The sequence below is a fragment of the Limanda limanda genome, chromosome 13 (genome assembly GCF_963576545.1).
Source record: "Limanda limanda chromosome 13, fLimLim1.1, whole genome shotgun sequence".
NCBI lineage: Eukaryota > Metazoa > Chordata > Actinopteri > Pleuronectiformes > Pleuronectidae > Limanda > Limanda limanda.
The window spans coordinates 7,020,636-7,036,442 of NC_083648.1; the positions used below are offsets into that span (position 1 = coordinate 7,020,636).

The 15,807-nt window shown below is 42.4% G+C and overlaps 1 protein-coding gene across 1 annotated transcript in view; it reads left to right on the forward strand.

Moving 5' to 3' along the window:
- LOC133018262 (retinal-specific phospholipid-transporting ATPase ABCA4-like) overlaps window positions 1-15,807 on the forward strand; it is a 34,068-nt gene that overhangs the window by 12,666 nt on the left and 5,595 nt on the right. Inside the window, exons 12-41 of the mRNA XM_061084583.1 lie at window positions 1,082-1,287; window positions 2,270-2,446; window positions 3,263-3,485; window positions 3,715-3,936; window positions 4,055-4,259; window positions 4,347-4,439; window positions 4,710-4,913; window positions 5,358-5,535; window positions 5,617-5,748; window positions 5,963-6,102; window positions 6,213-6,350; window positions 7,057-7,238; window positions 7,887-7,992; window positions 8,344-8,549; window positions 9,046-9,100; window positions 9,337-9,390; window positions 10,206-10,363; window positions 10,457-10,581; window positions 10,705-10,803; window positions 11,077-11,358; window positions 11,543-11,575; window positions 12,347-12,452; window positions 12,535-12,609; window positions 12,899-13,068; window positions 13,594-13,771; window positions 13,890-14,005; window positions 14,171-14,318; window positions 15,025-15,148; window positions 15,399-15,528; window positions 15,642-15,762. Coding sequence (XP_060940566.1) covers window positions 1,082-1,287; window positions 2,270-2,446; window positions 3,263-3,485; window positions 3,715-3,936; window positions 4,055-4,259; window positions 4,347-4,439; window positions 4,710-4,913; window positions 5,358-5,535; window positions 5,617-5,748; window positions 5,963-6,102; window positions 6,213-6,350; window positions 7,057-7,238; window positions 7,887-7,992; window positions 8,344-8,549; window positions 9,046-9,100; window positions 9,337-9,390; window positions 10,206-10,363; window positions 10,457-10,581; window positions 10,705-10,803; window positions 11,077-11,358; window positions 11,543-11,575; window positions 12,347-12,452; window positions 12,535-12,609; window positions 12,899-13,068; window positions 13,594-13,771; window positions 13,890-14,005; window positions 14,171-14,318; window positions 15,025-15,148; window positions 15,399-15,528; window positions 15,642-15,762 — 4,386 coding nt within the window. The remainder of the gene's footprint in view (window positions 1-1,081; window positions 1,288-2,269; window positions 2,447-3,262; window positions 3,486-3,714; window positions 3,937-4,054; window positions 4,260-4,346; window positions 4,440-4,709; window positions 4,914-5,357; window positions 5,536-5,616; window positions 5,749-5,962; window positions 6,103-6,212; window positions 6,351-7,056; window positions 7,239-7,886; window positions 7,993-8,343; window positions 8,550-9,045; window positions 9,101-9,336; window positions 9,391-10,205; window positions 10,364-10,456; window positions 10,582-10,704; window positions 10,804-11,076; window positions 11,359-11,542; window positions 11,576-12,346; window positions 12,453-12,534; window positions 12,610-12,898; window positions 13,069-13,593; window positions 13,772-13,889; window positions 14,006-14,170; window positions 14,319-15,024; window positions 15,149-15,398; window positions 15,529-15,641; window positions 15,763-15,807) is intronic.

The following is a 15,807-nucleotide window of genomic DNA, read 5'->3' on the forward strand; positions in this document are numbered from 1 at the left end:
GTATACGGCTGTGTTGTTGCATGTTAGTATGTGAGCATGTATTTACTTTTCTGCATGTGTGTGTGTGTGTGTGTGTGTGTGTGTGTGTGTGTGTGTGTGTGTGTGTGTGTGTGTGTGTGTGTGTGTGTGTGTGTGTGTGTGTGTGTGTGTGTGTGTGTGTGTGTGTGTGTGTGTGTGTGTGTGTGTGTGTGTGTGTGTGTGTTACTTCAGAATGAAAATGGCAGCTCAGATTTTCCCATGTCACAATATGACAGGGAGGATTGTTAGAGGTCAGCGTCTGTGTGTCTGTGTGTGTGTGTGTTTGTTAAGGGTGTGAGTTTCACATGGCAATAACATATGTCACAGAGAAGCAGAGCGTGTTTGTGTGTTTGTGGGGAGAAATATGTGTGTGTTTTTGTCTGTCACTGCAGAATGAACGCAGCCGCTCAGATTTTCCACACGTCACCAGATCACTTCAATGAAAGATGCAATAAATGCAAATTCACAAAACTAGCAACACTTCAAAGATAAGATTTATGAGGCATTTTATTTTGTACTGGTTTTAATACAGATAACAAAAAATTTTGTTATCTGTGCTGTGTGAGTATAGTACATATTATATATTATAGGATATCAAAAAAAATTGTATTTGTACTAGTTGCTGTATGCTAACCCTCAGTGCATCAGTATTTCCTCTAGTTTGAAGCAGATATAAACTCTGGGTTTATGAAATGTAAGAGTTTCTTAAATTTAAAAAAAAGCAGCCACACAAGAACTGTGACGAACTCAAATATAAAAAGAGGAATCTTATCTTATTAGTTTTCACTGCTGCATTTCAGTAATCGGTGGGTTTTGACACTGGTTATAAAACACATCATGGTCTGGACTGAAAGAAAGTGTTCAGGTTCATTACCAGGATCTGAGTAGTTTTTAAATGGGGCAAACGCCACATGCACTTAATCCCGTGCACAATTAAATTGGACCTAAACAAGTTTCTTAGAACACAGCAGGAGACTCATGCATAGCAAACACAAGCAGAGAATTCCACTGGGAATCTTAAAGCCAAACCAGTATCTATCTTCCTCCTCTCCTCTGGTTGCAGTGCATCACTCTGGATAAGTTTGTGGCCTTCACAGACGAGTCCCAGATGATCCACCAGGCCTTGTACCTGCTGGAGGAGAACAAGTTCTGGGCGGGCCTGGTCTTCATGGACATGTACCCCTGGACCACAAGCGTCCCGCCACACGTCAAGTTCAAGATCCGCATGGACATCGACGCAGTGGAGCGCACCAACAAAATCAAAGACAGGTCAGTGAGAGAACCAGCAAAGCTTCTTCGTCCAGGTCTAGAAGACGATCTCAGACCGAAAGCTCACAACTTAAAGATCATTTTACAGATTTGTTCGTATTTTCAAATCGAGTTTGATTTATCTAAGCTGCAGCCCCTCAGAGAACCTTGATACTGGATAGTCGCTGGGTTTCTTCCATGTTTTCTCATCGATCTTCATCGAGCTTGTGATTTGAACCCAAACCCCACAAGTCTTAATGTTCCCTGCGGAGCTGAAAATTGTCCTGCTGCAACTGATGCTGTCGCTAATTTGTTATAATCACTTTAGGGGTCATGCATGGACAAAGAAAACAAAATTATTTTAGATCTTATTCCATTGAAAATCACATCGCGACCCCCTGGTGGGTCCAGACCCCCAGTTTGGGAACCAGCAGCAACGTCTAACTCTCAAACAATCCTGAAAACCTGCTGCTCTGATACACTTCATGCTGTTAATGGATTATTTATTCATTAAAATCCTAATAGGTTTACATAAACTGGATATCTGCTCCTTCATCCTCAACATGTGAAGCTGTTACATGCATTTCCTTTTCATCTTCATTCATAAACAGACAGTGTGTCAACAGCCCCCGAGGGTGAACACACACTTCTTATAAACACTGTTTATAGAGCAGCCAACAGGGTGTAATGGATCCACTGGGAGGCCTGCTGCTACACAACTGAATAATCAGATTGCAGGAGGGCTTTGCCTCGGACTTATCTGCTTAAGTAAAAGCAGTAACCATGTTTGTTTGTGTGTGTGTGTTTGTGTGTGTGTGTTTGTGTGTGTGTGTGTGTTTTATTATTACAATGTTTTGAACAGACAACAAAAAATCAAATAATTCACTTGTATCACAGCTTATGTGATTAATGATGTAGCGGCAGCATGTTACCATCGTCCTCACCAGGAGAATAAAACCTCACAGACGTCAATCAATCATTCCCTGTGACTCCTCCCCCTCAGGTACTGGGACCCCGGGCCCCGGGCAGACCCCATGGAGGACCAGAGGTACATCTGGGGGGGCTTTGCTTACCTGCAGGACATGATCGAGCACGGCGTCATCAAGCTGCACACGGGCAGAGACTGGCCGCTCGGGCTCTACGTCCAGCAGATGCCTTATCCCTGTTACGTGGATGATCTGTGAGTAAACCGCTCACAGAGTATGATTCTAGATCTAGAGATTTACCCCAAATATGTTACTGCTTCAATGTTTTAAACATGGATGAACTAAACTGAGTTCAACAATCAAACATCGACCAACAACTCCATCAAATTAACAATGTAACATGAACCATTCATAATCATACAGGTTAACCATATTTTGTCTGTGAGTACAACTGAGGAAATGTTAGGTAAACAAATTTAAAAGTAAAATGATTAAGGTGGAATAACTAAAAAGGTGACAAAAATATTATAATAATATGATTATGAAGTAGAGGATATGTTTTCCATTAAGTAAAACCAGAAATAAAAATACTGTAGTATATTAATCTTAAAAGTAAAGCAGTAAAACACTCATAAGATGTATTGCCAAATGTAAAGCTACAGTAAATAAATTAGATTTAATTAAAAGCCAGATTGAAAAGCTCAGTCGTGATAATAATAAAAGACGCTGTTCCGACGTTTAATTAAAAAGCAGCCACCAGCAGACCTGAGGGTTCAAAGGAAGAAAATCTAATTTAATAAATAGGTAGAACCAAAACCATTAAGAGCTTTATAAACCAACATCAATTCAAGTGTTTTCTGATGAAAGCAGCTTCGGTATCTTGACCTCCTGCCGGTTGCTCAGGGACAAAATGCGTTGATTCCAAATGGCGTCAGGATGATTAACTTATCTTTTCCCGCTTCAACAAGTGAATACAACTAAAATGAAAGGTCACCGTATGAGCTGTGTGGTGAACCTGGAGACAACAGCAGCATGATATCAAACCGGGTTTTTCTCCATCTCCCCCGCAGGTTCATGATCACACTGAACCGCTGCTTCCCGATGTTCATGGTGCTGGCCTGGATCTACTCGGTGTCCATGACGGTGAAGAGCATCGTGCTGGAGAAGGAGCTGCGCCTCAAGGAGACCCTCAAGGCCATGGGGGTCGACAGCGGCGCCATCTGGTACACGTGGTTCATCGACAGCTTCGTCATGATGACGGCGAGCACGGCGCTGCTCACCGCCATCATCATGGTGAGAAAACAGGAGGAGGACGGAGGGAGAGAGGGAGAGAGGGAGAGAGGGAGGGAGGCCATGTTGGAGAAGTTTTAATTGCTGGTGTGGAGGCGTCATGCCTTGCAGTGTGTTATAGCGCCCTCTTGTGGATCATTTATCAAAAACAGTCCTCATACTCAACTGGCTCCCCTGAGGTTTGACTAAATATCGTCTCATCGAACACTGTCTGTCTCTTTCCTCCTCTCAGGGAGGGAAGGTGCTGAACTACAGCAACCCTGTCCTCGTCTTCTTCTTCCTGCTGACCTTCACCGTCACCACCATCATGCAGTGCTTCCTGATGAGCGTGTTCTTCAACAAGGCCAACATGGCGGCGGCGTGCAGCGGCATCATCTACTTCACCCTCTACCTGCCCCACGTCCTGTGCTTCGCCTGGCAGGACCGCATCACCACCAACATGAAGCTGGCTGCTGTACGTCCATGAATGTTTAATAACTGAAACCTCAATTTAGTCCAGTTCCCACAGTATCTGTAGATATACTTCCCTCATTTAAACGTAAGTCCTGTTTGTGTCCTTCTTGGCGTTTCAGAGCTTGTTGTCCCCGGTGGCGTTCGGCTTCGGGACAGAGTACCTGTCTCGGTACGAGGAGCAGGGTCTGGGTCTGCAGTGGGACAACATCCGGACCAGCCCGTTAGAGAAGGACAGCTACTCCTTCCTCACCTCCGTCCTCATGATGGCGCTGGATGCCGTCCTCTACGCTGTCCTGGCCTGGTACCTGGACAATGTCTTCCCAGGTCAGGCTGCGAATGCACTGCGTGATTGACCTGATTTGTAACATGTCACAGGTTCTAACAGTTTCTCATCAACTGGCTCCTCCACAGGACAGTACGGCATCGGTCAGAAATTCTACTTCCCATTTCAGCCCTCGTACTGGCAGAGATCTGCACCTTCTCATTCAAAGATGGATGATCCAGGTCAGTATCACGGTCTCTGATATTTATTTCTAATGTGAAGAAAGATGTGACTGGAAGGTGAAACCTGAGATGGAGAAGTAAATATATGTTTTTATCCTTTGTTGCAAGACCAACAAAATGTACATTTAAATAAAGAAAAGGGGAAGAACGGAACCAAATATTTATAACTTTTTGGAATCATGAGCCTGTCTCGACAAGATGATTTTTAGATAAACAGTTAAGAGTAGAGACGTGAACCCAACACAAGATCTTTTCACTCGTCTCCTCCAGAACCTGAGAACCCTGAAGCAGACAACTTGGAGAACGACCTCGAGAGCAGCGGCTCCCACGAGTCTTTCACCTGCAACGGCTCCAGCAGGAGAACGTGTAAGCACCAAGGCAAGAGGGAGCGACTGGAGAGAGAGAAGGAGCTGCTGAGGAAACAGCAGGAAACTCCCAATCAGGAGGAGGAGGCTCAGGACCCCGGGAGGGAAGGTGAGGACACAGATACACAACCTCAGATCAACTGAAGGCTGAGATTAAACTGCATGTGGGAAACACTCTGAGGACATCTGGTGGACAGGCAGGGTAACACATCACACCTGGAAGATAGAAAGAGAAAAGATGTGAATCGTCAAGAAGGCTGATATGGACATTGAACATTTGATATTGTGCATTATACAGATTTGAAAGTAAAATATAAACTAAATGGGAGTTTTCAGGTTTCTTGTTTGTGAAAGTCAGACATGATAAGATCTTTGACAATATCAGTAATTTGAGGGAATAAGAGACTTTTATGTGGATTTAGACACTTTCTTTTAAACTGTTGGCTTCTCATTTCAAATTCTGCAATTCAATTTGATTTTAAGACCACCTCTACTTTGTTAGTTCCCTTATCTTTTAATACATTTCTCCTTCTTTATCTGTTTTCCAATGCAGGCCAGTTGTTCTTTGAGGCCGACCCCGTGGGCCTGGTGTTGGGTGTGCAGATCCAGGACTTGGTGAAGGTGTTCGCCGGAAGCTCTCGACCCGCGGTCAACTGTCTCAACATCAATTTCTACGAAGGCCAGATCACGTCCTTCCTCGGTCACAACGGGGCCGGAAAAACCACGACAATGTATGAAACCACCACAGAGTTCACAAACTGTGAATCATGCTCATATAATATAACATAATATAATATTCCACTGTTTTCCAGGTCCATCCTGACTGGGCTGTTCCCTCCTACATCCGGCACTGCCTTCATTAATGGCAGAGACATCAGGACGGACATAGACGTCATCCGTTCTTCGATGGGCATGTGTCCTCAACACAACATCCTCTTCAAACAGTGAGTTATGTGGAAGTAGCTTAAAGTTCAGTTCTGTGGTTTAAAGAATTATCTGCGAAAAAAAGTTTCACATTTTTGGGACAAAACTAAAATGAGCATAACAGAAAGTACAAGAATTATAACTTTCGGCCGTGATTCAGTGTGGAACAGTACAGATCCTTCACTCTTCCTCCGTGAACACAGTGTTATTCCTGCTGCTGTGTTTCTCCTCCAGTCTCACGGTGGAGGAGCACATCCTGTTCTACTCGCTGCTGAAGGGTCGGACTCAGGCGGAGGCAGAGAAGGAGGTCGAGGACATGCTGGTGGATCTGGGGCTTCCTCACAAGAGAGACGATGAGGCTCAGAAACTTTCAGGTCAACCACTTGTTTTGCCTTTGTATATATATATATTTGTGTGTGTGTGTGTGTGTGTGATAGAGAGAATATACATATTAATATATTTTCATACATTTGTGACCCTGCAGGAGGAATGCAGAGGAAACTGTCCGTTGCCATGGCATTTGTCGGGGGGTCAAAGGTCGTCATCCTGGATGAACCCACCTCGGGAGTAGACCCATATTCCAGGAGGTCTATTTGGGATCTGCTGCTAAAATACAGAGCTGGTAACTAAAAGAAGTCACAAATCCACATGTTGTTCTCCATGGGTCTGAATGCTCTCTGAGTAGCTGCAGGTCCAGATCTCACCCACTTCTCAGTTTTAATTTTAAAACTGGAAAATGAACGAATCCAAATCGGTTGCAGCTTCTCCCGAGGCTCGAATTAAGCAGTGAAATGATCAAACAGAAAAATTCAGCTACACAGTTACAACAAAAGCAAAAAGATGTAGTCATAAAATCAACCTGTTTTAGAATTTGTTGACAAAAGCACTTGGAAACTATGGTTAGCAATTTTTTTTTTTTTTACGATTTGCCTGGACTGAAATTTCCCTTTGATTCATCAGAAGCTCTCTCAGTCCAAGTCTCGTGTTTGAAACGTTTATCACAGCAGCCGAGCTTATTTAGAGTTCATGCTCTGATCTCGGTATCCCTCAGATATACGATTACAAAGAGATGATTTTTGTAATGAACACATATCTTTAACCTCACTATCGTAGACGCTGGGTAGAAATAATGATGCAGAGCAGCAGAGGTGTTGATAAGCAAAGGGAGTGATGGGAAATCTTTGCATAGACGACCTCATTAGGAGGATTTTTTATCATTTAATTATTCATTGATAGGGACCGGGAATGTTAATGAGCATCAATTTAAAAACCCTTCATGTAAACATGCCAGATCCTAGCAAATTAATCATCATTAAACTCCGGTGCAGGCCGGACGGTGATTCTCTCGACCCACCACATGGACGAGGCCGACCTGCTGAGCGACCGCATCGGGATCCTGTCCAAGGGCCAGCTGCACTGCTGCGGGTCGCCGCTCTTCCTCAAGAACTGCTTCGGGGTCGGCTTCTATCTGACGCTGGTGCGACGCATGAAGGAGCTGAGGAAGAAGGAGGTGAGGTTCAACGACAACTCAAAATCATCCAGCTGCAGTGTTGTATCTCTTCCTCGTGTGTGTTTCTCATAAAAACACACACACAAAAAAAGAAACTTGCTTTTCTCCCATTGAGAAAAACGCTGCTTTTGGGAAATATAGTGTTCACATCAATGGGATCCCTTTGCTGAGAACACTATATTTCAAGAACGCCTCGAGGAAATTTATTTAAATGTGGTACAAATGTTCACAAAGCCTCGAGGATGACCTGATTATATTCCGGAGGTCAGAATGTGACCTCACTGTGACCTTGTGAACATGTCGTCACAAGGATGCCTCAAGACAATACTTTAACCTTTTGTACAATTGTTCATTTTGACTCACATATAAACTGATCTGATTTGGGTGATTCAAAGGTCAAAGGTTAAGGTCACTGCTCACTTAGAAAACATGTTTTTGGTCTGATAACTCAACATCCAAGGAAAACCTTGAGGAATACGTCTCAAATTTGGTAAAACATACGCTCAAAGATAAATTGACCAGATTTGGTTGACCAAAAGGTCAAAGGTCACAGCTCCACATTGATAAGGAGGCGGAGGGATACAACCGCAGTATTTCTAGTTCTGGCAGGATTGTTAAAGTTGTTGTTATCATGTCTTTTTCTGTCAGAACGACTGTGACTGCGCCTCCGACTGCTCCTGCTCCTGCTCCCTGTGCACCGGGTACAAGGACCAGTCTCAGTACCACTCCCAGCACCTGGACCGAGCTCTGGATGGTGAGTGTGTGTCCTGCACTTCTCTCTGCATCTCTCACCAGCTCCTCAGCAATGACACAGAAACAAAACATCACTTTGCCACATTTATAATTTAGAGGTGATATTGACCCAGAAGCCTTTTTCCTCCTAATTCTGCCGGAGGACTCTGTGCTGGAGATGCGGTGCTGTGAAGTTGTCCCAGAGCAACTTACTAATGCATTTTACAGCTTGAATAATTATGTTTATTTTTTGTATTTTTTTGCTGTAGTAAGCAGTTTCCCTTATATTGGTTTTTGCTATTTTTTGGGGAGAACACGTTATTCTTTCAAACCTCCTCTGTATGGGATTTTTTTTCTCTTTCTCTCACCTCAGGGGACGTAGAGAACATCAGCGGGCTCATCCACCACCACGTCCCAGAAGCCAAACTGATTGAGATGATTGGACAGGAGCTCACCTACCTGCTCCCTAATAAAGGATTCAAGCACCGTGCGTACGCCAGTCTGTTCCGGGAGCTGGAGGAGACTCTGAATGATATGGGCCTCAGCAGTTTTGGCATCTCGGACACTTCATTAGAGGAGGTAGGGACGGTGAACTTCAAAGTGCAGAGGGTGGACTTTTAGTTAAGTTCTGTGCTTCTGCCTAATTACAGTGAAATGTAGTTTTTACTCCACTGCATTTATCCAACACTCAGAGAGCAAACAGGAAACCAAGGTTTAGGTAAAAAGGCCAGAAATGCAGTTAACTATCGAAGGTAATGCACAAGAAGACAGAGAAAATAAAGGTTCACTTTATTTCAACAATTTGACTCATTATATTGAAATGACACAAAATTAGGGAACAACAATTTGCTGCACTCTAATGAAGTTGCATTAAATCACATGATTTGTATTGAAAACAGGTTTAAATGATTCAACCACATTGTCTGATTTGTTCCTTTTTTAAATGTTATTCCTGGTTTTAACAGAATAATCGAGTTTTATAAAGAAAATGATAACATCTTCGATTAAAAGAGGAACTTTTTGTTTAAACGGTGAAAAGTTCTGAATCTTAAAATATATATATTTCTTTCCCCAGATATTCATAAAGGTCACCGCAGATGGAGAAGCAGCGAATAATGCCAGCGCTCCTGGTAAATACCACCACTGATTTATTCTTCATGGCCTTTTCCTGGAATTGAGTTTCCGACCCTCTGACCCGTCCCTCCAACGCCGTGTTGACACACTTGTTTGCTGTTATTGTTGCGTGTCCCCTAACTGGCCTGTGAGCTCTCACTTGAGCTACAGTACTCGTGGTGTCGAGCATCCTTCGTCTAGTTTGTGTTCACGTGTTGTGTCTCACTTTTGTGTCGCACACTCCCACCTGTAGAGCAGTGGATGTTGAAGCGGAGACCAAACGATTGTGGTCTAGAGGGAGACGAAGGTCAGAGACCTGAGGGACACTTATCAACTCATCTAGTGGACCTGGTCACTCACCAGCAGATTCAGACGATTTTACATTAGCTACTTTTTCTTTATGGGTTATCACATAAGAACAAATTTGACATTTTTATACAAGGTTACCATGACAACACAACAATAATAGGGAAAGGTCTGACAAAAGAATGAGAAGAGGAAGATTAGTTTTTCTATTTTGCGTTATGAGAATAAAAATCTTAATTCTAATCATTGGAGAATTTATTTTTTAAACTTTTTCATCAAAACTTTTAGGTTATAATAAGCTACAGACATTAACGAATATAACTGCTATTATACAAAATGCCTTGTGAAGATTAATTGGTTAATTTTTTCTTCAGTCACTCAACATTTAGACTTAAATCCTCAAATTGCAGAAACACGATCTTCCTCTTTTCATTGTTTTCTTAACCCTGATCCTAAACCTCCTCCGTACACAACAGATACAGTTTTTTAATAAATCTTGCGGTGATGACAAAGTGAAGTTTAAATCATCTGGTGGTCGTGAGTGATCCAGGTCAGGAAAGATGAACATAATGAGCATTACTCAGGAAGCTTTCAGAACAAAGTTTTGCTGCTTCATTGCTCTTTTCTTGCTGCTTCAAAGTTAAATATTTACTCATTTACACTTTAGACCAGAAAGCTCAGATGACTTTTAGCTGCTTATTCCAAACCTGCTTCTCCAACTGTACACCTCAGCAGTTTGCAGTTTCACAGTTTGCAAATGTATTTCAGACACATTTGTAAGTGCAGTACTTACTGTTTCTTTCCTTTCGACAACAGAACAAAATGGCTTGAACGGCCCTAGTGCCTCAGACAGCAGCGCAGGAAAAGGCTCCCGGCAGGTGAAGGGAGCCGCTCTGACCATGAAGCAGTTCCTTGCTCTGCTCGTGAAGAGGCTTCATCACGCCAGCAGGAGCCAGAAAGACTTCCTGGCACAGGTCTGTGCTGTTGAATTGAAAGTTTTTTTAATTTATGTAACTTTTAATAGACTTCCAGAGTCTCGTGACTGATTTTCTCCTTTGGGATTTCAGATCGTCTTTCCTGCCAGCTTCGTCCTGATCGCTCTGATCTTCACCACCGTCGTCCCTCCGTTTGGAGAGTACCCAAGTCTGACCCTCTCTCCCTGGATGTACGGGGAACAGGTCATCTTCTTCAGGTCAGACCCGTGGGGCCAAAACACCGTGAACTTTACTTCTATAAGACTTTTACTGGAAATATGTTCATGCTCAGGACGCCGTCTCTGCATGTGACGTCACATCTGTGTATCTTCTGTCTTTAGCAATGAGCAGCCGTTGGACCCGGTAATGAAACACTTCACCGAGCGTCTGTCACAACTGCCGGGCCTGGGGACACGCTGCATGGAAGGAGAACCACTGGGGTGAGTGTCAGGATCGTCATACATGGTATAAGACATAATAATGTAGGAAATAATGAGATTATTACAGAAAGTATGTATTATTCCCTACCTCCTCCATGTTAGCAGAGGGGACATGGACCAAACTAAAAAGTCAAAGTACATATCAAATGTTCAAGTTTGCATTTTTCCAGCAAGTTTAGTTTTTATTTATTATCTGATGCTAAAACATGGTGAAACAGAACTGCCTCTAAAGCTCAGTGATTTGACCATTTCTCTTCATTCCTCTCTACCCAGAATGCCTTGCAACAACATCACATCAGCGTGGGCGTTTCCCGGCGTCTCCCCCGATGTCAGAAATATCTTAGAGAGTCCTGAGTGGAACCAGCGGAACCCGTCTCCGTCCTGCTTGTGCAGCTCCAGTAAGAAGCTGACCATGATGCCCATCTGTCCCGATGGCGCGGGAGGCCCCCCCCCTCGCCAGCGAACTGCCGCCACGGGCGACACCATTCTGGATCTGACAAGAAGGAACATCTCCGACTACCTGGTTAAAACCTACCCCAATCTAATAAGAACCAGGCAGGTGTTTTTATCAAATGGTAAAACATGGAAATATTACACAAACGTGTTGAAACACACCCCAGAGCCAGTTTATAAATATATTTAAAGCCATGTTTGCTGTGTAAATTAATGTGTTCTAACCACTTAATCAACCTGTTTCAATATATTTCTGTTTAATCAAACTCTGATTTCCATTTCACAGTTTGAAGAGCAAATACTGGGTGAATGAACAAAGGTAATGAACGTTAACGTTGTTGCTCAGGGTTTCTCCAGAGTCTGAAGTTAAAATAAGTCTTAAATATGTTCAAATACTTGGCACCAGGTTTTAAATAGGTTTAGTTTGGTCTTTATTATGATGATGTTCTTTTAACGCTACTTAAAACCAGCTTTGAAATTAGATTTTTAAAGAGAAATGTCTTTTTGGTCTGCATAGCTCAAATATACATTTATTAGCACATTGCAAAATAAGACCTGAAGTTAAAATAAATCTTAAATATGTTCAAATACTTGGCACCAGGTTTTAAATGGGTTTAGTTTGGTCTTTCTTTATTATGGTGATGTTCATTTAACGCTGCTTAAAACCACCTTTGAAATAAGATTTTTAAAGAGAAATGTCTTTTTGGTCTGCATAGCTCAAATATACGTTTATTAGCACATTGCAAAAAAAAGACCTACATGGAATCGTCAGTCAGAATTGATCCAAGTGCACTCAGCTTGTCTGTGGGAAAATTATAGAAACTGTCTTCTAGTTTCGAGGGTTATTCTCTACTTGATTACATTATCTTGAATTACTGGGATGTTTAAGTAACTGTGGGACTTTGTTATTCCTTCGTATCTGTCGTACTTAACAAAGGTCTTAAATCTACTTAATGATGCTTTTTAAAAAGTCTGAATTTTAACCCGGAAACCCTGATTGCTGTACATCACTTTCCTCTTGTGCATTATTCATCACATCTTTTAAAGTGCCGTTCATGTGGACTAATGAGTGTAAATCTTCTGTCCCCAGGTACGGGGGTCTGTCAGTAGGAGGACAACTCCCCATCCTGGACGTGGACCCCAGAGACATCCAGACGGTTTTCCATCAGATCGGACAGATTCTCAACATCACAGGGGTATTAACTGGCCTCATTAATCTTACTACACACACGATTAATGTTAGTTTAATCTGTTTATAATTAATAATGGTTTTTATAGGGTCACTACTCAGGACTTGCCCTGCGGGAGATTGGTCCTTTCCTACGATACATGGAAAGTGAATTTAATGTGAAGGTAAGAGTTTCTCCTGCTCCAACCAGTGAGTGCTGGGAATTACTGGATCTGCACTTTCCTTTTAAATTAGAAACTTTTCAATTTATAAAGTCTGTCACATCACAGAGACACCGACTGAAGCTGAAAGTGCTTGTTTTAATGGCTCGCCCCCACACTTAGAGTAATGGAGGGTTTTATGGGATGTCATGTAACTGTCAGCCGGCAGCTCTGTGTATTGTATATCAGATCTGTAATCATCCCGTCAGAGGCGTGTGAGATGTGCTCAATTAACTCTGCTCTCTGCTGTCAGGTCTGGTACAATAACAAAGGCTGGCACGCCATGGTGACTTTCATGAACGTGGCCAATAACGCCATCCTGCGGGCCTTCCTCCCCCCCACGGCCGACCCAGTGAAGTTTGCAATCACCGCCATCAACCATCCGCTGAACCTCACAAAGGAGCAGCTCTCTGAAGTCACCGTGTGAGTGTTTGTGGTTGTTCATTTGAATCTGTTTGTACAGTAAACAACAGAAAACAGATGCAGGTGAAGTAAAGCTTTTAGAATGACCTCTTCTAACAGTTCAGAGAAAAAAAACAACATTATATTGAATAAAAATAAGATAATATGTCTTTGTCAAAACAAACAGAAAGAAGTGCACATTATTTGTATTTTAATTTTATTTGTATGGTGCCAAATCACAAGCTACATTATCTGAATTATCATAGAGAGAAACTCTATATTTCCTGCAGTGAGTAATTAACAACAACAATTGTTTTTTTGTATTTTTATAATTGCAATCAAACAAGTTGCAAATATATCAAAATCATGCATAACTCTAAATTTGACTGTTAATCACCACAGTCAGTAAATCTTCCAGACAAGCACTTCTGTTTTTATCCTTGTGTCCTTATCACTGTGAGTTTTCATATAAACCTTTTAAAAAAATACTTTTAAACATTTGATATGAGAGTTAACATTACTGACTTCATGGACTCCCTCCCTCAGGTTGACCACCTCAGTGGACGCCGTGGTGGCGATCTGTGTTATTTTCGCCATGTCCTTCATCCCGGCCAGCTTCGTCCTCTACCTCATCCAGGAGCGCGTCACCAAGGCCAAGCACCTGCAGTTTGTCAGCGGCGTGAGTCCGTTGGTTTACTGGGTGGCCAACTTCTTCTGGGACATGGTGAGTCAATGTGAAATATATTATCTCAATTTTCAAGTCTTAAAGGAGATTTATGTTATGTTACTCTGGATTTTAGCTGATTTATTATTTGAAGTGACTTGTGTTTTTCCTCTTCTAGATTAATTACTCTCTCAGCACGGCATTGGTGATCGGCATTTTCATGGCTTTCGACAAAAAGTGTTACACGTCACCGACCAACCTGCCGGCACTGATCGCTCTGCTCCTGCTCTATGGGTAAGACTTCAAGTTTCATTTATAATGAATAAGAAAAATAAAAATGTGAGATTGAGGTAAACAAGAGAAACTGGATAATTTCACTAGCTACAAAACAAAATGCAGAAATATGGCTTTAATGAGGTGAAATAAAACTCCCATAACTGTGATGTATTTCTCCTGCAGGTGGTCGGTGACGCCCATGATGTATCCTCTCTCCTACATATTCAACATCCCGAGCACCGCCTACGTCTCACTGTCCTGCATCAACCTGTTCATAGGCATCAACAGCAGCGCCATCACCTTCATCCTGGAGCTGTTCGTAAACAATCGGGTAAGACCAAGCAAAAAAAGACAAGACAAGATAATACTCCTCACTTGGTGATCATTGAACTATATGAGCTTCAGTTTCACAGGTTTCATTTTACTCCATGTCTCCTCCTCGGCAAGATTTCCAAACTTTACATCAGCTCCTTAAAATAGAACAAAAAAACAATATACCCCATTTTTACTTCTCTCACGTCACTGACACTTGACGGACTGGAGCTTGTGCACATTCGACCACAGCTCTGATGACCTGGGTTCAATTACAGATGCAGGAAAATGTAATAGTTTTATGCTTTGTCTAAAGTTTTGGAAAAATATAAGTTTCGGAGGTTCACACAAGCTATTTGACTTCTAATACTACTACTAATAATAATGCTTTTTATTTGTAAAGTGTTTTTAAATATGCTCAAAGACACTTTACATAGGATGAAAAAAACCCGTAATATAACTATAAGATCAACATCATAAAAATAGTTTTCGTCATGTCTGCAGTAGTATGAGCCGAGATATCCTGCAATTCACAAAGCGTTTTATAACAAGCTACTTTGGGAAATGCATAAAAAGTGTAATTTCTCCCACAACCGAATTGACCAAATTCAGTCTGATATTTATGTCGAAGTGTTGAATCAATTCTACTATTCAGACAAAACGGGACTTTTAATAAGTGTGTTTAATGTGTGTGTGTGTGTGTGTGTGTGTGTGTGTGTTTCCAGTCTTTGCTGTTGGTTAACGAGTGGCTGAAGAGAGTCCTGCTGGTGTTCCCTCACTTCTGCCTGGGCCGAGGACTGATCGACATGGCCATGAACCAGGCCGTCACCGATGTCTATGCCAGGTTTGGTGAGTCCTCTGCACTGACCACAGTTTCACAAAACCAGCATCATCCAGTGGAAACAGGTTTTTGCTCAGTCAGTCAGATTTCCTCAGTGACAAACATCTGCAGGAAGAACGAGACGTCACCGTTCCCATCGTCTGGAAGAATTCTGTTTGAACAGCCGCTGAAGCTTATATAACTAAATCATGAGGGGCTTTTTATTTACTCGCTGAACAAAAGGTTTATTTCCAGTACCGACCTCGTCTCTGTTTCCAGGCGAGGAGCACACACTCAACCCGTTCCGCTGGGACTTTCTGGGGAAGAACATCACCTGCATGGCAGTGGAAGGTTTTATCTACTTCGCTCTCAACCTTCTTATCCAGTACCGCTTCTTCCTGGATCGCTGGTAAGGGACGACTTTAACCCCAGATCAATTCTCCTTAACTCTTCTATAATAATGCAACCAGGAGAAATTAATTCAAACATGATAATAAGTGCAGCTTGTTTGGTTCCCCTCAGGTTCTCAGACTCCAAACAGGCGGCTGTGCGAGATGAAGACGACGATGTGGCAGCGGAGAGGCAGAGAGTTTATGAAGGAGGGAGTAAGACAGACATCCTGCACATCAGAGACCTCTCTAAGGTAAATGCCCCTGACACCAGCATGTCTGTTACCACGACTTCATAT